At 43.5% G+C, this 22796-nt stretch overlaps 1 protein-coding gene across 1 annotated transcript in view; it reads left to right on the top strand.

The window, feature by feature from the left end:
- DCP2 (decapping mRNA 2) overlaps positions 1-22796 on the top strand; it is a 164199-nt gene that overhangs the window by 59640 nt on the left and 81763 nt on the right. Inside the window, exon 2 of the mRNA XM_080268805.1 lies at positions 18804-18879. Coding sequence (XP_080124931.1) covers positions 18804-18879 — 76 coding nt within the window. The remainder of the gene's footprint in view (positions 1-18803; positions 18880-22796) is intronic.

The following is a 22796-nucleotide window of genomic DNA, read 5'->3' as shown; positions in this document are numbered from 1 at the left end:
ACATACCAGTTTATTTAGCAAGTACAGTACACTAGTTTTTTACTTATATGAGTTATAAAATCCCCCTGAAAATTAGTTACTAAAGTATTAATTAATCAATAATAAGTATATTTATAGAATGATAGGAAATTGTCCATGTTTTGATGGTGAATTGACTTTGTGGTGAATTGTCTTGGAACCGTGTGTTTGGGGTGAGTCAGCTGTTCTTACAATAAAGAAGGCAGAACGTAGCATACAGGAGGCAGTGAGGGCTAGTGCACCAGACTGTGCTAAAGTGTCTCCACCCACGCCTGTGAACTGGCCCGGAACCGTATGTTTGGGGTGAATGAGTCAACTGTTTGGACAATAAAGAAGGTAGAATGTAGCATATGGGAGGCAGTGAGGGCTTGTGCACCAGAGTGCTGAAGTGTCTCCACCTGCGCCTGTGCTTGTCAGGTTTCAGTGTTAAATTTCTTACATTTTTGTTGTTTTTCATACTTTATGCTAGTTTATAAGGTGTATGTAGTGCATAACACAGTATTATTCAGATGTAATATACTTAGTGGACATGCGTAATTATGTGCACACAAGGGCAGAACATATACGCGAATTTACCACATACGCGAAGGATCTGGGAACGTAACCCTCGCGTGAATTAAGGGCTTACCTGTATATATACAGTACCCTCATGTCCAACACGGTAATATTGTCATGCATGGGTCCCTTGTTGGACCAAAAACGTGTTGGACAAACAACAGAGCTTATGGGGAAAAATGAATTATGTCAGCAACCCTAGGAAGAGTCACCCTAAATACCTACCATATACCTATACATATATTGGTACTACAACTACTGTAATTATAATAAATGATACTGTACTATAAATGATAACTGTCACGAATCAATTCGCGACATTTCCCTTTTGTGAGAAGCCACGAACTATTAGTGGAAAACTCACTGTGTATCGCTCAGCTAACCGTTTCTCCCTCCATTTCGGAGTATACTTTTCAAAACATTCGTCACTTTCAAAAGTGACCGATTTAATACACGTCACTAAGTGCTCTACTGAGCGATACAATTGTTTCTTTATCGTTCGCCCCTGCTTGCCTTAACTGTTAGCCACGCCTTCTTCCGGTGGCTTGTGCGTCCTGCCCATACAATGTATTTTGAATTCAGTCCAGTTGTTGCTGCGACGGAGAGAGGTCCTGTGCCAGCAGTGTGAGAGGTCAGCTAGTACCCAAACGCCACTTCACAGTTCTTCAGTACTTCCATCCTTAGTTCAGCTTGGGTGATACGCAGCATTCATCGACTATAGTATTTCCTTCTTGTATTTCCCTAGTCATAAGAGTTTAATTAAGGTGTTTTTTTTTCTAGGCGTAAGTATTTAGCTTTTGTGTGAGTGAGTGAGTGCGTCTCATTAATTTGATTTGAATTGTAACGTTAAATTTACTTTTTGTAATCAATAAATTTAATAGTTCTTTTTCTTGAGCTTAATGTAAAGTAAAATCTTGTTTCATTTCTCCAAATTAAGCTTATTTTCCATATAGCTCCTAGCTTGCATAAACGTTTGCCTTCATAACTGGTACTTAGACCAGTCTTGTTGTGTTAACTTAAAATCCGTTGTGCCAGATAGGAGTTAAAGCATCAGCAAGAGCCTGATATTAGTATTAGTAATTTATTGTCAGGGGTGAAGTAACTTTCTCCAGAGGCTAACAGTACAGTAATTCAGCAATTGTGAGTAATTAGTCTCTGCTGTGTACTGTTGAGAAAGTTTTTAAATTCTCGTTCTTAGAGAATCGTTGCACGATTTAGCAAGACAATCATTGTCCCTGCTCTTTAACCCTTTAACCGCGGGTATTGTTTTGGTCTGACTGTCCTCTCCCGCGGGGGTTTCAGCCAAATGTAAACAAACCTTTAAACCTTAATAACTCTGCACAGAATAAAGCTAGAGAAAAAAATAAGGTACCATTAGAAAGTACTAACCTTCAGCTTTCCATTGATGTAGGTTTCATGACTTTGTTGACTTTCACAGGACGGGCAGTGCCGTTAGAAGTGAGGGGTGTAAAATCACTATTTTTCGCCCACACATCATTACCTTCGCTCATACACCATTACCAAATGCCAACCTCATTCTGATAATAATACTATAAACATATATGAACACTGCACATACGATAAACACCCACTCTGTGTTCACTGAGGCAGGTAAAAGGCACTGTAATTACCTGCACTTCACTGCCACATCAGCGGTGTTGTAATCACTATTTTTCGCTCACACACCATTACCAAATGCCAACCTCATTCTGATAATAATACTATAAACATATATGAACACTGCACATACGATAAACACCCACTCTGTGTTCACTGAGGCAGGTAAAAGGCACTGTAATTGCCTGCACTTCACTGCCACATCAGCGGTGTTGTAATCACTATTTTTCGCTCACACACCATTACCAAATGCCAATCACATTCTGATAATAATACTATAAACATATATGAACACTGCACATACGATAAACACCCACTCTGTGTTCACTGAGACAGGTAAAAGGCACTGTAATTGCCTGCACTTCACTGCCACATCAACATGTGTTGTCACTCACACAGCTGGACAGATACTTGGTCAGGGGTGGGGTGGGGGGCCCAGGGGGTGGGGGGTGGGGCCCCAGGGGGGAAAGAGGAAGGTGGGGGTCGGCTGGAGTGAAAGAACTTAATAGCTACTCTCCCTTGAAACAATTGGCGCACGGAAAAAACGCGGGGTATTCAAAATATTCACAAACATTCGAGAATGACACCCGCGGTTTGGTCCAGTTTTTGCAACGTCATTCTGGAATGACACCCGCGGTTAAAGGGTTAATATTATTGAATATTAATATCAATTTAAATATTTAAGCAGCAATTATTCAAAATTACCATGATATTATAAAAACCCCGTGACAATTGGCGACCTCATTCCAGGATATTAACTCCTAGCTATAAAGCTATTCACAAGATAGTGCTCACTCATTCATATTTAGGTATTTATCATTAAAGTTTATAGGCACAAGTTTACCGGTGGTTACCGTTGATTTAGCAAGTAAATTTTTGCTTTATTAATCAATAGAGTACTTAACTCTAGTTTATTCTTGGTAACGCCAGACGATTTTATTCGCTTCTGAGAAGTCAGCGTACCCATTGTGTTTATTATTGAGTCTTCCCAGTCATTTACATTTTTGATTTATTCTTTGCCAGTTAACTAGATAAGACTGGTCACCACTAGCTTTTGTCTGTACTCTTTACTTGTGTTTATTAGTATTCGTCGCTAAGCAGTCAGTACTCAATTTCGGTTTTGCTTAATAAATTAGCGCCATGGCTACTACTGTATTTTTACAGGAAGCCAAAGATATGGGTCTCACAGACCCAGAGAAAATACAGAGTTACGTTCTCTCACGGTTCAATTACGAGCAAGAACGTGAGAAAGATGCTCGTGAAGAGCGTAGGATTCAGCGCGAATACGAGCGAGAACAGCGTGAGGAACGTGAAAGAGAGCGTGCATATGAACAAGAGCAGCGTGAGAAACAGCGCGAACACGAGCAGAAACAACGCGAGCTCGAGTTAGAAAAAGAGCGAGAACAGCACGAACACGAGCGAGAACAGCGCGAATACGAGCGTGAACAACGAGACAAAGAACGAGAACATGAACTTGAAGTGCTGAAGCTCAAGCGAGATTCCTTGGCTTCAGACACGTCTGGTGCAGCTGGTCCAAGCTCCACGAGCGTTCTCCCTGCACATGTCCTGGCGACCCTACGCATCAAGCTTCCTTCATACAAGGAAAGCGAGCGAATCGAGCCGTACATAGCTCGTTTTGAGGACATGGCAGACTTATATCAAGTGGATGAGGCAGCTAAGCGGCTTCAGTTTCTTAGCCTATTTGAGGGCCCTGCCCTCGATATTCTCCACAGAATTCGTGGAGACAATCTCACATGTGAGATGATGAAAGCTGCACTCATTAAGGCGTATGGTCTCACAGTAGACGACGCCAAAGTTCAGTTCATGTGAGCTCGTCTCCAAGACAAGGAGACAGCTGTTCAGTTCCTTGATCGTCTCACAGCTTATTTAAATGAGTGGATGGAGAAAGATGAAACTCCTTCCACGCGTGAGGGGATAATTGACCTTATGCTGCATACACAGCTAGAGAGGTCGTGACCTGCTGAGCTCATAGCACAGCTTAAGATCTGCCAGGTGAAAGATGCCAGCCAAATGGCAGAAAAGGCTAATGCATTCTTTACTGCATACGGGCATCAAGCTCGTAAGCAAAACACCTGGAGCAGAAAAGATACTGCCAAGTCTGGGAAGCCGTCTCAGACTGAATCCCAGCAACAAGGTCATTCTCAGAATAATGGCCAAGGTCCAAGACTGCAGTGGAAGGACCAGGGGCAAAACACTCAGAAACCTGAGTGGAAGAGGTACAACAAGTACCCTAACCAGCAGCAGTATCAGCCACGCAACCGACCGTCGGGACAAACTTTTTCACCACCAGCTCAAAAGAGGCAGGAAGCGAATGCAGCCTTCATTCCTCAGCAGCAGCACGGTGGTCACGTCCCTACCAGTATGGGTGCTCCCCCACAGTTCACTAGTCTCACAGCGACAGTGAACCCCCCTCCACAGATGGCCAATGTTCCATCTCCTCAGGCACTGAGTATGACTCCTCAAGTGTCTAATTCACAAGGCACAATGTTTGCCGCATCAATTCAGCAGTCTCATGAGTGGCTAGCTGCTTCCTCCACAGGCCCCACCACAGGTGACAGTACCTTCCTTGTACAGCCAGGGTTTGTGGGAGGCATTCCTGTGAAGGTCCTGAGAGACAATGGTTCCTCAGGTTGTTCTGTTAAGCAGAGTTTAGTTCGGCCTGAGCAGTATACAGGTCGACAGATCCATGCAAATCTTATTGATGGATCAGTGAGATTGTTCCCTGAGGCATGTATCCAGGTGGCATCTCCATTTTATACTGGTATGACACTTGCAGTTGTCATGCCAGAGCCTCTATTTGACCTCATCATTGGAAATATTAATGGAGTCAAGGATAGTTGCTCCGATGACGCTACTCAGACTTCGGCTGCTGCGGTAACACGAGCCATGACTGAGGCTCCAGACTGTGTCACCCCAGTGATCATTGAATCGCCGCATGATCTGATGTGTAGTCAACTTGTTGTACAAGAACAGCATTCTGACCCGACACTTGCTGCCGTGCGGAACAAACAAAAGGGTCGAGTGATTAAGTATTCACGGGGAGGTCGAGCCAAGTTCCTTCGCAAACAAGGACGGCTCTACCGTGAGTCACGAACACCCGAGGGCGAGGTTCGACTGCAGTTTGTCGTTCCCGCCAAGTACCGCCTAGCAGTGTTACAATGGGGTCATTGTTCAGCCTCAGGAGGTCACATGGGCAAAAGGAAGACCCAGGGCCGTATCCGAGCTGACTTTTTCTGGCCAGGGATGGGACGAGACATAGATAGTTTTGTCCGTTCCTGCAGTGTGTGTCAAAGTAACACCACTAATCAGGGTCATGTCCTTCCTGTGCCATTTGTAACCACACCTGTAATCTCTGAGTCAGTTGAGAGAGGGTAGTGGTGAAGTGGGTGCAGACCTGACGTCTCGCCCATTGGCCCCACAGGACACAGTATGTCCAGGGCCTGTACATGGATATTAAATACTGTAGGTTAAGGGGGAAGTTCGAGAGAGAACTCCGCAGAGGCGACTTGAGGCTATGGAAGACCCAAGTTTGCACAAGGATTCTCAGCTCCCCAATACTAATATAAGTGCTGTAGTCTGGTAAATTACCAATATGCTGGGAATCGAACCAGGGACTCTCAGATGAGAGCCAGGCAGCATACCACTACACCACGACCAGGTAAAAGTTAACTCACGTTGTCACAATCTTGTAACCAACGTCCCTCCGCCCCCACTGTGGGCATCAAGAGGATGAGTTAACCCCCTGGCACTCGGGCAAGTAGATGCTTTTAATCTATCCCAAGCACTTACGGCAAGTCAGAATGAAGGGAGAAACCTGTACTGTACACAGGAAAAATCATCTGGTAAATTACCAATATGCTGGGAATCGAACCAGGGACTCTCAGATGAGAGCCAGGCAGCATACCACTACACCACGACCAGGTAAAGTTAACTCACGTTGTCACAATCTTGTAACCAACGGCCCTCCGCCCCCACTGTGGGCATCAAGAGGATGAGTTAACCCCCTGGCACTCGGGCAAGTAGATGCTTTTAATCTATCCCAAGCACTTACGGCAAGTCAGAATGAAGGGAGAAACCTGTACTGTACACAGGAAAAATCATCTGGTAAATTACCAATATGCTGGGAATCGAACCAGGGACTCTCAGATGAGAGCCAGGCAGCATACCACTACACCACGACCAGGTAAAAGTTAACTCACGTTGTCACAATCTTGTAACCAACGTCCCTCCGCCCCCACTGTGGGCATCAAGAGGATGAGTTAACCCCTGGCACTCGGGCAAGTAGATGCTTTTAATCTATCCCAAGCACTTACGGCAAGTCAGAATGAAGGGAGAAACCTGTACTGTACACAGGAAAAATCATCTGGTAAATTACCAATATGCTGGGAATCGAACCAGGGACTCTCAGATGAGAGCCAGGCAGCATACCACTACACCACGACCAGGTAAAAGTTAACTCACGTTGTCACAATCTTGTAACCAACGTCCCTCCGCCCCCACTGTGGGCATCAAGAGGATGAGTTAACCCCCTGGCACTCGGGCAAGTAGATGCTTTTAATCTATCCCAAGCACTTACGGCAAGTCAGAATGAAGGGAGAAACCTGTACTGTACACAGTCATTCTGACTTGCCGTAAGTGCTTGGGATAGATTAAAAGCATCTACTTGCCCGAGTGCCAGGGGGTTAACTCATCCTCTTGATGCCCACAGTGGGGGCGGAGGGACGTTGGTTACAAGATTGTGACAACGTGAGTTAACTTTTACCTGGTCGTGGTGTAGTGGTATGCTGCCTGGCTCTCATCTGAGAGTCCCTGGTTCGATTCCCAGCATATTGGTAATTTACCAGATGATTTTTCCTGTGTACAGTACAGGTTTCTCCTTCATTCTGACTTGCCGTAAGTGCTTGGGATAGATTAAAAGCATCTACTTGCCCGAGTGCCAGGGGGTTAACTCATCCTATCTAATCACACAGATGGGGCTGAGGGACGTTGGTTACAAGATTGTGACAACGTGAGTTAATTTTTACCTGGTCGTGGTGTAGTGGTATGCTGCCTGGCTCTCATCTGAGAGTCCCTGGTTCGATTCCCAGCATATTGGTAATTTACCAGATGATTTTTCCTGTGTACAGTACAGGTTTCTCCCTTCATTCTGACTTGCCGTAAGTGCTTGGGATAGATTAAAAGCATCTACTTGCCCGAGTGCCAGGGGGTTAACTCATCCTCTTGATGCCCACAGTGGGGCGGAGGGACGTTGGTTACAAGATTGTGACAACGTGAGTTAACTTTTACCTGGTCGTGGTGTAGTGGTATGCTGCCTGGCTCTCATCTGAGAGTCCCTGGTTCGATTCCCAGCATATTGGTAATTTACCAGATGATTTTTCCTGTGTACAGTACAGGTTTCTCCCTTCATTCTGACTTGCCGTAAGTGCTTGGGATAGATTAAAAGCATCTACTTGCCCGAGTGCCAGGGGGTTAACTCATCCTCTTGATGCCCACAGTGGGGGCGGAGGGACGTTGGTTACAAGATTGTGACAACGTGAGTTAACTTTTACCTGGTCGTGGTGTAGTGGTATGCTGCCTGGCTCTCATCTGAGAGTCCCTGGTTCGATTCCCAGCATATTGGTAATTTACCAGATGATTTTTCCTGTGTACAGTACAGGTTTCTCCCTTCATTCTGACTTGCCGTAAGTGCTTGGGATAGATTAAAAGCATCTACTTGCCCGAGTGCCAGGGGGTTAACTCATCCTCTTGATGCCCACAGTGGGGGCGGAGGGACGTTGGTTACAAGATTGTGACAACGTGAGTTAACTTTTACCTGGTCGTGGTGTAGTGGTATGTTGCCTGGCTCTCATCTGAGAGTCCCTGGTTCGATTCCCAGCATATTGGTAATTTACCAGATGATTTTTCCTGTGTACAGTACAGGTTTCTCCCTTCATAAGTGCTGTAGGTTAAAGGGGGAAGTGAGAATTCCGCAGAGGCGACTTGAGGCTATGGAAGACCCAAGTTTGCACAAGGATTCTCAGCTCCCCGATACTAATAGAAGTATTGTAGGTTAAGGGGGGAAGTGAGAATTCCGCAGAGGCGACTTGAGGCTATGGAAGACCCAAGTTTGCACAAGGATTCTCAGCTCCCCGATACTAATATAAGTACTGTAGGTTAAGGGGGGAAGTGAGAATTCCGCAGAGGCGACTTGAGGCTATGGAAGACCCAAGTTTGCACAAGGATTCTCAGCTCCCCGATACTAATATGAGTACTGTAGGTTAAGGGGGAAGTTCGAGAGAGAACTCCGCGGAGGCGACTTGAGGCTATGGAAGACCCAAGTTTGCACAAGGATTCTCAGCTCCCCGATATTAATATAAGTACTGTAGGTTAAGGGGGGGGTGAGAACTCCGCAGAGGCGACTTGAGGCTATGGAAGACCCGAGTTTGCACAAGGATTCTCAGCTCCCCAATATTAATATAAGTACTGTAGGTTAAGGCACAAGTTGAGGACCCGTGTGCAGTTCGAGGCTATGGAAGACCCGAGTTTGCACAAGGATTCTCAACTTGCCGACCATAATTGTGTGCTATAATTAATGGCAACCTCGAATGTACGTCGTAGCACTGACTGCTAGGCAGAGAGTAATTGTAACATAATAAAATTTTGTCTCATTGACACTTTTGATGCTCCACCTCAATTGGTTATGCAGGTTCAGCAATGGGTGTAGCAGTTTTGCTGTGCGGGCCAGCTGATCGTCTGCCGCACGCTGCCGCCTCTTCTCTGCCTTCGTCGTCGCCATATTATTATTTACTGTGTCATTTTACACGTAGGTACAGTTACACTACAACTGTCACACCTACACCGTGTATTACATACACCACGCTACACAACAATTAGTTGTCAGTGTAAATGTAGCGAATTTTCGCTCAGTTTGACCTGAGTACAGGATTTTCACCGTCGTCACGGAGTTTTTCCCTCAAGCTTGCTTCTATTAACGTAAATACGAGGTTTTTTCGCTCACTGGCGACTGCGACTTTCTCCTGTAGCAGGATAGCACACACACCACAGTGTGAATCTTGTGTGAATGACTTAGGATGTGTACATATATATATATATCCACAAATTTTTTCCCATAAGGAAAAAATTTAATTTTGTAGGGGCGTAATGTCACGAATCAATTCGCGACATTTCCCTTTTGTGAGAAGCCACGAACTATTAGTGGAAAACTCACTGTGTATCGCTCAGCTAACCGTTTCTCCCTCCATTTCGGAGTATAATTTTCAAAACATCCGTCACTTTCAAAAGTGACCGATTTAATGCACGTCACTAAGTGCTCTACTGAGCGATACAATTGTTTCTTTATCGTTCACCTCTGCTTGCCTTAACTGTTAGCCACGCCTTCTTCCGGTGGCTTGTGCGTCCTGCCCATACAATGTATTTTGAATTCAGTCCAGTTGTTGCTGCGACGGAGAGAGGTCCTGTGCCAGCAGTGTGAGAGGTCAGCTAGTACCCAAACTCCACTTCACAGTTCTTCAGTACTTCCATCCTTAGTTCAGCTTGGGTGATACGCAGCATTCATCGACTATAGTATTTCCTTCTTGTATTTCCCTAGTCATAAGAGTTTAATTAAGGTGTTTTTTTTCTAGGCGTAAGTATTTAGCTTTTGTGTGAGTGAGTGAGTGCGTCTCATTAATTTGATTTGAATTGTAACGTTAAATTTACTTTTTGTAATCAATAAATTTAATAGTTCTTTTTCTTGAGCTTAATGTAAAGTAAAATCTTGTTTCATTTCTCCAAATTAAGCTTATTTTCCATATAGCTCATAGCTTGCATAAACGTTTGCCTTCATAACTGGTACTTAGACCAGTCTTGTTGTGTTAACTTAAAATCCGTTGTGCCAGATAGGAGTTAAAGCATCAGCAAGAGCCTGATATTAGTATTAGTAATTTATTGTCAGGGGTGAAGTAACTTTCTCCAGAGGCTAACAGTACAGTAATTCAGCAATTGTGAGTAATTAGTCTCTGCTGTGTACTGTTGAGAAAGTTTTTAAATTCTCGTTCTTAGAGAATCGTTGCATGATTTAGCAAGACAATCATTGTCCCTGCTCTTTAATATTATTGAATATTAATATCAATTTAAATATTTAAGCAGCAATTATTCAAAATTACCGTGATATTATAAAAACCCCGTGACAATAACTAACCTTTTAGGATAGTGTTGGTGGGCTTGCTGGGAATGGAAGGTGATATCCGAGGCTGTAGGTAGTCCTACTGGGTCCCTGGAGGATGGCTGCTGGCGTCACTAGCGGGTAATGACTGCTGCTTCTCCTCAACCTCCCTCATAAATCCTTTGAAATTCCTCTCCCCTTTCTTCTGCCTCTCGATGAATTCTAGCTTGGTGGCCTGAGGGAGGTGCCGCCGCTTCTTGGGGTTCTCAGAAGGCTTCATAGGCATTGTGAGCAGGGTAAAATTGCTGTAACTAGGGCAGAAAATGCAGCAAGAAAAAAGCACTGTCCAATGCAAATTATGCAACTGAGTAGCGCTGTGGTGGGAGAAATTTAAACAAAACATTACTTGAGAGCAGAAGCGTTTTTCATTTGGCGACATCACGATCTCGTCACGATAGCGGGCGGGGGAGGCTACTTGATTGGAAGTTTTGATCGGCTGTCAGCGTCACGGGAATGTTCAGTATGACAGTGTTGGACCAGGGGTGATCGTGCTAGAGGCGAACTCTGCAGATTTCGCCCACTTCTCGGAGCTCCGTCAGTGTTATGCTTATGCACCCGTTTTACAGTACTTAAATCATATTAAATCGTACTAATTTTTTGCTCTCCGTGCTGGACGCGAATCGTGCTGGACAAATGCGTGTTGGACGAGAGGGTACCGTGTATATGTATATATATATATATACATATATATATATATATATATATATATATATATACTTTATATATATATATATATATATATATATATATATATATACATATATATATACATATATATATATATATATATACATATATATATACATATATACTGTATATAATATATATATATATATATATATATATATATATATATATATACACTCAACCCTCTGCTATCGCACGTTCAGCTATCGCGTTTATCTGCCATCGCGCACACATCAAATGCACAACCATACATGCCATCACACACCCCAAGACCACTATCATGCGTCGAGTTTGAAGACAGGCTAAGCAAAACTTATTCATATGGCACTTCATACGAGGTTTGCCGAGGATACGATGGTTAATCGGAACGGTAACGTGGTAAAATTGCCGACGATACCACGGGCATTTGGAATGCATCTGAACGGATTCCTGCTGAGGATACGATGGGCAAAACAGTGTGAACAAAACCCATTCAACTCGAAAGAATATATCATACTACAGCATTGAAATTTATCCTAACACTGAATAATTATTAATACTGTATTTTGGAATAACTATCAATCATTTTGAAACCTTTATAAAGAGTTAATATTTCCTATGCCAAGAAAGCTGTGATGTCGATAAAGTAATCACGTGTTTACAACTGAGACGGGGCTCTTGCAACAGTATGAGGAACATGTGTGATAGCGTGGAAGTTTTGTTCCACTTAAATGTTCCTCGGCCGTTCTTGATACGATGTACCGTGTGATACCCCCTTTAGCTGTGGACACTAAGAAATCATGGAGACAGCTAAAGAGATCTGGTGGGAATTAAGCCACTCCCAAGACTCGGAACCCATCAAACCACCCAAGCCTTAATCCTTATAAAAGTTTGATGGCCTTATATGTTGTTTATTTATTCATTATACTGTTATTATTAATATAATAATGCTTTATTTCATGTTGGAGGAGAGATTGGCGGGAAATCGCGGGCATAAAGTGGTTAAAAGTTAGAAAAATGGGCCACCAAACACCAATTAGAAAGTTTCTCATTGATTGTTCAGTTCAGCTATTGCATATTCAGCTATCACACGCGTTTGCTGTGACCAATTATGTGCAATAGCAGGGGGTTGAGTATATATATATATATGTATATATATATATATATATATATATATATATATATATATATATATATATATATATACACAGTAATCACTCCAATATCCGATGTAATAGAGCCATAGGCAGGTCCGGATAGTGGTCCTGTCCGGATATTGGGCCCCAGCTAATGGACTTGTACTTATGGACCCTAACTCAGAGAAACACCTATACAACTCCCTCTGGACATGCATAGCACCCATTTAAGACCCAAATCACACCAATAAGGCACATAAATGACTGAAATAAATGCAAAAGAAACATAAAATGAGGGTTTAGAAGTAGGTTCATACAATAAAAAACATTCTGGTGACTGGCCCCTGGACTGGTACTTATGGACCCTAACCTAGCCTAACTCGAAAAACACCTTCCCACTGCACATGCATAGCTCCTAACACCCTATTCACACCAATAAAGGACATTAAAGAGTGAAATGAGGTAAGTATAGTATGGAAAAAAGTACAGTATGAAACATTCTGCCTACTTACAGCAAGTCCATGGCCACCTCGATGAATAACCGCCTCCTCTCGGACTCTGACAGTAAGAAGGATTTCCAGAAGCACTTGCAGTACACTGTTCCTGAAGTCTTGCACTGAACTTAGTCAATCGCACACAGAAGTCCGTTCTCGTCACAGTGTGCACTCTTGTCTAAATAATGCTCCATTGTAACTTACTAAGTGTTGCACTTTAACTTTTCCCATTCTTCTAATAATTTTCCAAAGCCAAAACAAACAAGTCTATTTACGTTAAATTTTGTTTCAATTGAGTCTTTTCTCTCACAACTGTAAATCCTTAACACAACACACTGTTTTTTTTCACTGCACAACACTCTGAATTCCCGTGTGGTCTAGTGGAGAAGTTCTTGCTGTTTATTCACTGTCAGAGTCCGAGAGTATCACTGGCAGGTGACCTAGGGGTGCATCGCTGGGTCATGGTGATGGCGTACCCACTGCAGATGACTCTGAAGACAGCCGCAAACTCACGTCGAGCGGTGACTCCACCGTGGCTGATGTGCTGGGCTGTGGCTCGGAGCATGAGGGCCTGTCTTGGGGAGGCAACGGAGTGGAGCCAGGGCTGGGCACAGCGGGGGTCACGGGCCTGAAACAACTGTCAATGGTTGATTGACGCAATGACCGACGATTCTGACGATTGATGATGCGCTGCCTGAAAGCACGCACTTCCTCCATGAGTCCCAAGGGCCCCATCTCCCTGTCGCAGTCCGGGTGTTCCAGGTAGTCTAGGACGAACTCTAGATGTTCCCGGAGTGCGCTCAGCTTGGGGATGGCTGGAGTAGTGTCCTGCTGAGAGGAGTCCGCATCATCGTCGCCTTCCTCGTTGGAATCTTCAAGTTCGGTACTGACACCTGCAACTGAAGACGTGATCTCGATATCAGACAACGTCTGATACCCAGGATCGCCCTCATTGTCATCCAACCACTCACGAACATCGTCCACATCAACATCGTCGCTGTGCATACGTAGCCGTACGTGGAAATCATCCACGTCAAAGCCTAGAAAATCGTACTCCACATCCGTTCCGAGAAGCAGACAAGACCAACCATTTTCCAGAGTCTTCACATGGACTTCCTTCCATGCACTAGCCCAGTTGTACAGCGCAGACTTGATGTTGTAGCGGCGAAGGTTTTCCAAAGTCCGCTTGCCTCGTGTATCCCATCCCTCCCTGCGCTCGTCCTCGTCCTTGAGAACAACCATCACCTCGTCCAGGAACTTCCGACGGTATAGGCGCTTTGTTGCCACGATCACTCCTTGGTCCATTGGTTGGATGAGAGCAGTCGTATTAGGTGGCAGAAACATGTATCTAATGCGCCCATTCTCAGCCACAAAGTCCTTGTCGCACGGGTGGGCAGGTGCATTGTCAAGGAGAAGGAGGGCCTTTACCTGGTCGCACGGGATTCCCAGTGTCTTCGTCTGGTAATGGATGACCTCCTTGATGAAGTGGCGGTGGAACCAGTCTTTGAAGATCACAGCTGTAAACCATGCCTTCAAAGAATGGTACCAGACGACAGGAAGGACATCCATCACCCCACGAAGACACAGAGGCTGCTTTGCGCGGCCAACAACAACGGGCTTAAGCCGGTGCATGCCGTTAGCATTGGCATAACACAAAGCAGATATCCGTTCCTTGGAGAGCTTGCGGCCAGGTACACGCTTCTCCGTCTCCTCGGCTAGAGTGTTCGTTGGCAGCGAGTGATAGAATAGGCCAGTTTCGTCTGCGTTGTAGACTTGACCGAGAGTGAGGCCCTCCCTGTCGATCAAGCCCTTCACCTTGTGCCGAAACTTGTCAACTCCATCCTCGTTAGCGTCCAATGCTTCGCCATGAGCTTTACGGTTGGTAAGGCCATGACGTAACTTGAACGCAAAGAGCCAACCCTCGGATGCCTTGAAGTCTAGGGCGTCGTGAAGCCTGGCGGACTTCTCAGCAGCAGCCTTCAGCTCCGTTCCACATACCATCACACCAGCAGCACGTTGTTGTCGATACCAAATCAACGTGGATCGGTCGATTTCTGCAAACTTGGGGGTAAACATCACCTTCCTCTCCACGTTGCGTTTGCTTCTCGATGAAAAGTCAGCCATGTACTGCATGAGTTTGTCTTGGGATCTCTTAATATCGAACAAAGTAGACCGGGCCAGGTTAAACTCGCGGAGAATGCGGGAAGAAGACCACCCCGCATCTACTTTCTCCAATATCTCCCGTTTCTTCTCCAGAGTCAACACCACTCTCTTCCTTTTCTCAGGTGGCGGGGCCATCATCACACACACTAAGAGGAGGCCCGAGAGCAGCAGGAGTACCTGCAGCAGGTAAGGCACCACCACAAAAGCGATCACGTGGGCAGGCATAACGACGAGCGTGCACTCGCAGCGAGAGACAGGCGGAAAGTGGGGAGGATGCAGCGGCGCTCTATTGGACATCGGAGGAATGACGCGCCACAACAATGCTCTCCCGCGCCGCGCACGGCAAGTTCAAATTACGGGCGGGAAATTTTTTTTTTAATTTTTTTTTTATTTTTGGGTGTTTTCGGACCATTTTGAGAATATTGGATCCCGGGACGATTATGTCCGGTTAGTGGGGATGTTCGGATATTGGGCGTCCGGATATTAGAGTGATTACTGTATACACACACACACACACACACACACACACACACACACACACAGGATGTTCGGATATTGGGCGTCCGGATATTAGAGTGATTACTGTATATACACACACACACACACACACACACACACACACACACACACACACACATGTATAATGACCAGTATCTATACAGTATTACATGCCAGTCCAGTGAGTATAACTTAAATGGCATCTTAATTCATTTTCAGTCGGCTCTCAATATTGCCTGTCTGTTTTTTCAAAGAAAGTCTTTAAAATATTGCTAAATCACACAGAGCTGTATAATGTTCAGTGGAGTTTATTGTTGTCATGTAATAACAGCTGTTAGTACCCATTATTGCTGATCTGAGTTTGGTTTTGAGTAAAATCACTAGTGACAATGCAATTGCTGTGTACCATATATTTTGTAGTGGTACTCGTCAGCATACAGTACTGTTACCAGTATTAAGTGTTACACATTGCAGTATCCTAAATCTGAAATGATCAGGATTAAGAAGCTTTCAGAAATTTTAATTTTTGGTATTTTGGAAAATCACCCAAATAAATGACAAAAAAATGAGTTTTCTCACCTTATACAGTACATCCCCACAGCATGCGAGTTCCGTGTACGCAATCCTCTATGTACGCGAGGACCTATTTTTGTTTTTACTTTAATGTATTTTTTATTAGTACATGAATTGAACTCCCTGTAAGCGAGACAGGCAGCGAAGAGTGGCCCAAATCCGGGGTCACCCTGAGTATGCAACGTTGTCCCCCCCGAGAAGCGATAACAGGTAAAGGTCTGTCTATCTATCTATCTATTGCTAGACACCATACTCCCGTAATGGGTGGCCATTTGACTTTGAGTTATTGGTTTTACGGGAGGGGTACTAACCCTCCACCAACCCACTTGTTGACACATAGGGAGCACATATGGGTTGGTTATATGGTTACCACCCAGCATTGTAAATGGTTTCTTGGCTTAAAGGAAACCATTTGGCTTGTCACTCAATGTAAAGCCACCTGTAAAGGAAAGAAGAGCAATAAGAAGTGACAGGAAAGATGGGAGATATAGGAAGAGAGGAGGGCAGGCTCAGAAAAAGAATGATAAAGGCTAAGGAAGAAGTAGGCAGCACGACATCAAGTGAGTGGATGATGGTCGCCACCACCTGCCACCAATGATTTACCTAGTAAAGCCATGATCTTGTAGGTTTACTTTATCTTAGGTAAAATGTCTTAGATAGTTTCCCTGTATAGTACAATACTTAGGTCTGAAAGACATCTCAAGGGTTGCCCATGAAGGGGGGTGCCGCCCATATGTAGTTTTTCCCGTAAGTTTATGTAGTCACAGTACGTGAATTCCTAGTATGCGACATCCTCTGCCACCCATATAGGCACCTACTAGGAGGATGTACTGTCTATCTATCTATCTATCTATAGCCCGACGCCCTAATCCCGCAAAGGGTGGCCGCAGACAAAACGCCTCCAAGTCACTCTGTCACCCACCATTTGACTCCCCTCCCCCCAACTCACCCCCCCCTCCCTCATATACCTCTCAACTCCATCCCTCCACCTCATCCTCGGTCTACCCCTCCCTCTCCCTCCCTCCACCTCACCCACATACACCCTCTTAGTCAGTCTTTCACTCTCCATCCTCTCCACATGTCCAAACCACCTCAGTGTATTTCTCCTAATCTTTTCAACCACATCCACATCTACTGTACTTTAGGTATTTTTGAGACTTTTTCCTCTATGGCATTTCTGTTGCAGTTCACTCGTTACTGAGATATTAAATTCATAGCTAATGTAATTATTTTCTGAGGCAAGAGAGAGAGAGCCTTGCCTTCCAGCGGTCTGTGAGTTGTGTGTGTTTGTTTGTACGTGTGATATGTGTGGGTGGATAAAACACATGCATGGGCAGACCACAGCACATGTGCCGGTTTAAGCCAGATTTATATCCTTTATCCAGTCACATAGTAGGATTTCAAATTTGAATTTTGTTCCCATGCTTGGGCCTGTGGGGTATGAATTTCAGTTCATGTCCTGCCATGGCGAAGTTTGAAGGCTGCAAACTGAATTAGCTACTTTGATGCTATATCATAATTTAACAAGAAAGACACTAAAGCTGTAGCCTTCATGTGATCGCTTGGGGTTATACCTCAGCATCTCTAAAGTGCCCAACTCACAGGAAAATTATTTTTCATGAAGACGAAGAACCAATTCTTGGACTGTCTTCAGTGTAAATTGGTAATTAAATACTCAGGTCTAGACTCGATGGACCTGTTTTGGATAGGCAGAGATTGGTTACTGGTAGGTTAGGTTAGGTTAGGTTTTGTTTTTGGTTAGGTTGGTTTAATAATGAATCTTAACATTTTTGTTTAGGTTTTTCGTGTGATCTATTTTATTCTGATTGCTTTTCTGCTGTAAATCACTCATTTTTGCGTGTTTCCCCCACCCAAACCCGCTGTTTCCCATAGGTCCCCCATTATATCGATGCCCCCCCCCCATCGATAATGGAAGACCTAAAAAAATGTAGTGATTTCCGACAGAAACAGATATCAGATACAAACAAAACACACTAAAAACCTTCGGAAAAATGTAATTTTAAGCTTCTTAGGAAGTTGGGTGCATTTCCAAAAATTTATAAATTTTTTTTGGAAAAGTGCAATTTTCTGTCATTACCATCTTTCGTGTCACTTCTTATTGCTTTTCTTTCCCTTACAGGTGGCTTTACATCGAGTGACAAGCCAAATGGTTTCCTGTAAGCCAAGAAACCATTTACAACGCTGGGTGGTAACCATATAACCAAACTCATACGTTCTCCCTACGTGTCAACAAGTGGGTTGGTGGAGGGTTAGTGCCCCTCCCCATAAAACAAATAACTCAGAGTCAAATGACCACCCCTTGCGGGATTATGGCATCTGGCAATAGATAGATAGACTATCATACACTTACTTGGCATTCCTGTAAATAATTACTGTACTGTATTCATGCTACCATTTAATATCCTACATTCATGGTTTTGGAGATTCAGGCTTGAAAAGTCACCATCACAACAGTGATTAATATTTGACTTGTACTGTTTAGACAGAATCCAGTACTGTAACACAAAATGAAGAAGTCATCCTCAGGGTTCAAGTGATTCCTGCTTGAGCTAGCTTGAGTGACTACAGACTAATGCAGCACTTTGCCAACATGTGATGACCTCTTCCTCGTCTGTAAATACATTCTTTGAAAATATTGTCAGTAAACTGATGCTTTCATGATTCTTTTGGCAAATGCTATTTTTGGAAATATGGAATTCAAATTTTGGTAACTGCGCAGTAGTCTGTGACTGGTTTGGTAAGGAAGGAAAGCATGATGGAATGACTGCTGCTGTGAAAAGATATCCATAACATTGGTTCATTAATTGTGTGTGTTTTTTCTTTTTTACTTCCCCTCAGCTTCAGCAATGGCTCCTCCCCCAGCAAGTAAAAACAGCTTCCTTATCCCAGTTGATTTGCTGGATGATATTGCAAGGTAACTATCAGTTGACTTATTGCTTCAATTTTGTTTTTTATTTATATTTTTGTAACCACACATTCAGGCATACAGTATTTACAACTCATTTTATTATATACAGTATAAAGTTGAGGACCCTGAGATTTTCTAGGACAAGCATACATTTAGTAAACCTCTGCATAACTCACTATGGGGTGGTATAAAGATTTGTGACCAGAGATAAAATTGTACTGTACTATGATAAGAGATTTGAATACTCAAGAAAAGCCCATCCTTTGCAAGATGTTTTTGTCTTCTTTGGACAGTTGATGTGGCACTCAGAAAGACAGTTCTGGCAGATTTTACACCCACCACTGAGCCGAATGGAGTGATGTGACCCTTTCAATTTGGTCAGAGTCATATAATAATGTGCACAGAATTCCCCTACACTTAACAAAAGTAGTACAAAACCTCTCCTTAAATTTTGTGAGATCGAAAACTTACAAGCCTCATGCCCTGTGTTGCCAGTGGTAGCTAGTTACTTGACCTAGCTGAAGATCATTGATGGATGTAATTATGTCATTGTACATTCTCTTTGTTTTAGCTGTTTTTATTGTTAGATTTCTTTATTCTTCCTGGTTTGCTTCCAGTATAATTTTCTGTTATATTTAGTGCCCTCTAAAAATTTTCCACTCCTTCTTGGTTAAGTTAGGTAAAAGTCTTTGTTGTCGTTTTATTTTTTTGTAAATTGATTAAGGCATTATTCCCATTCATTTCCAGTGTGTTTTTACCTCACAATGTCCTGCCTTCATGTCTTTCTATTTTGAGGAGATAAATCTTGATGGAATAGGAGGGGTGTGGAACTGTTGGACACACACACACAAATGCACACACACACACACACACACACACACACACACACACACACACACACACACACACACACACACACACACACACGTAATAATTAGAGTACTGTAATCCTGGAATAAAAGAAAATTTACGGCATTATACAGTGAAAAGAAGCAGAATAAATAAGATGGAGCATTCAGAAAGTGCAACACTTGAGTCCTTTAGTTTGTTAAAGCTAAATTTTGTACCCATGCCCTTGACCTTTGGCTGATTTCTCTCAGAATTGAATTGCTTCATCCTTACTTGGCATTCAACTGAGCCACCAAGATAGGTTCAGATAAGATCAAACCATGACCTTAAACATTGACTTACTGTTTAGATACCCGGTACTAGAATAATTTCATCCTTGGCTAACCTTAAACCCATTCACCATGTTTAGGAAAAGTCAAATCAGAACTGAGTTGACCTTGCCCATGACCTCCCATGGCCTTCTTTGAGCAAAATTAATCACCTGCTTCTCTGATGGGCCTGTCATAATGACGAATTTAGTGCATCTCTCATCGAGCAATTTTTCTATAGTTTTAATAATAAACAGACAGAATGAACTAAACACGTAACCCCCTTGTATTTATGTGCATGGATGTAGTAAAACATTTACCAGTCTCCTTCATTTTCTCTTGTTCCCCTCTTAGGTTGATGTAAGTCTGTAGTTTGGAGTTGCCTTCCCCCCCCCCCCCCTTTTTTTTTTCCTGGTGCATTGCTTGGCTTGTCTGGAGCATGACACTGTGCAATCAGACTGCTTTTGTTTTAAACACTTTGAATGACACCACACTGCTTAGTTGGTTTTTGTGACCTGGCAATTCCAGGGTAGCTATCACTCAGGAAACCTTGGCAGGCGAATACTTCATTGGTTGCCAACATACATCACTGATGTTCCAGTTGATGCTCAGTAGCATGAATTCAGGTACCTTGCTGGCAGCCTGGCAGTCTTGGGTTATCACATTATACTGTGCCAGCAAATTGGACTGTATATTTCATGTGTGCGGTGTGTCAGGGAGAGCATGTGGAGATTGTCAGGATGTAAAGGATTGACCTTGCTGGTGAGTCTCTTGAATGTGTAGAAGAGTTTTGTTATTTGGGAGACATGTTATGTGTCGGAGGTGGGGCTGGAGCTAGCTGTGTGGCTACAATGAGTAGTGGTTGGAGAAGTTCAGGGAGCTTTTTGCCTCTCGTGACGTTGAGAGGGCTCTCCCTCTGTGCTAAGGGATCTTTGTGTGTGGCATGTGTTAGGAGTGTAATGCTGTATGCTAGTGAGACCTGGGCAGTAAAGGAAGTGGATATTCACAGGCTCAGACATACAAAAATGACAGTGATTAGGTGGATGTGCAGTGCGTCCTTAAATGCGAGGCCTGGGGGGCTTGGTTTGCAGTGGAAGAGTTAAGAGGAAGGATAAGACTGGAGTGTATTGGTGAAATGGAGGGTGCAGTGAAATGGTGGGGGACAGGGCGACGTGGAGGCGATTTGTTTGTGGCCACCCCAAACGGGATTGAGGCGTCTGGCAATAGATAGATAGTATTGGTGGTGTGGTGAGGAGCAACAGATTGATTTGGTTTGGGCATGTGGAGAAGATGAGGGATGACAGTTGGGTGCAGAAAGTGAGAAATATTAACATTGGGAGTAGGGTTGCAAGAGGCAGACCGAAAAAAACCTGGGACGAGGTCATGACCTCAGGGATAAGGGACTTAAAAGGGAGGTTGCCAAAAATTGAGCAGCATGGAGAGCTGCCAATAGCTGACCAAGGCTGATGCATGTAAACATGTTAGAGCCTTTATAAATGAAGCAGAGTGAGTGTGTGTGTGTGTGTGTGTGTGTGTGTGTGTGTGTGTGTGTGTGTGTGTGTGTAGTGATCCATTGATTAATGGCAGTTTTCATTATCACTGCAAAATAAAAAGCTGCACTTCTACTGTTGTTGTACATTTGTTGGCTATTAAAAAAAAAAAAAAAAAAAAAAAAAAAAAAAAAAATTATCTCACACATGAGCTGGCTTCAGCTGACAGTGATTTTGCAGTACAGGTGTACCCAGATATCCGACAGGTATACGTACCTGTTACAGTCATCAGATATCAAGTTTGCCAAATTTCTAAGCAATTTTCCCCATAGGTTTCTGTAAAAATACTGAAGATGCATTCCAACCCCCACCCAAAACTCATATGAAGTAATCAACCAGTAAAGGACATAAATCTGTTGATGTTTACAACCAGCACAGTGAATGTCTAAAGGATTTATTTATTCTAAAAGTACCATGCTTATGTGTTTGTACAGTAACCAGTTTGGGCAGTCATTTGTTAAACCCAGGGTACCATGCAAACCACTACACAGCCAGTCGTGTTTACAGTTTTTTTTTTTTTTTTTTTTTTTTTTTTTTTTCATAGTAAAACCTCACATTGACATACCTCGAATTTATTTGTATCTCATCAATCCTCCCATCTCTGTTTTCCTCTCACTTTCCCTCTTCCTCTTTTCTCCTTTCCCAATCCCTCACCAACTATTGTTACTGCTGTCACTCCCTCTTATTAACTTTTGAAGGTTATAAACAAAAGCTATCTGTCTATCTATAGCCAGACACCACAGTCCTGAAGGGGGTGGCCATTTGTCATTGAGTTAGTTGTTTTACTGGGAGGGGCATTAACCCTCTGCCAACCCACATGTTTATGCATAGGGAACACATATGGGTTGGTTATATGGTTACCACCCAGCATTGTAAATGGTTTCCTGGCTTACAGGAAACCATTAGCTTTGTCACTGAATGTATGCCACCTGAAAAGTAGAGTAATAAAGTGATGGGAAAGATGTGAGAAATAGGAAGAGAGGAGGGCAGACACAGAAAAGAATGATAAAGGTGAAGGAAGAAGTAGGCAGCACTACATCAAGTGAGTGGATTATGGCCACCACCACCTACTACTAGGGGAAAAAATAAAGAAAAGTAAAAAAGAAATGATACCACTGCACAGGGGGATTAAAGGGGGAAAAAAAATGCAGTGACATTTTTTGCACCTGCATGTAAAATTATCAGATTCTAAAATATTATGGAACAGAATTGTTTA

Source organism: Coenobita brevimanus, chromosome 29 (assembly GCF_032717465.1).
Source record: "Coenobita brevimanus isolate Jiangsu-jjx chromosome 29, ASM3271746v2, whole genome shotgun sequence".
In the NCBI taxonomy this organism is placed as follows: Eukaryota; Metazoa; Arthropoda; class Malacostraca; order Decapoda; family Coenobitidae; genus Coenobita; species Coenobita brevimanus.
This window is presented reverse-complemented; position numbering and strand designations above follow the sequence as displayed.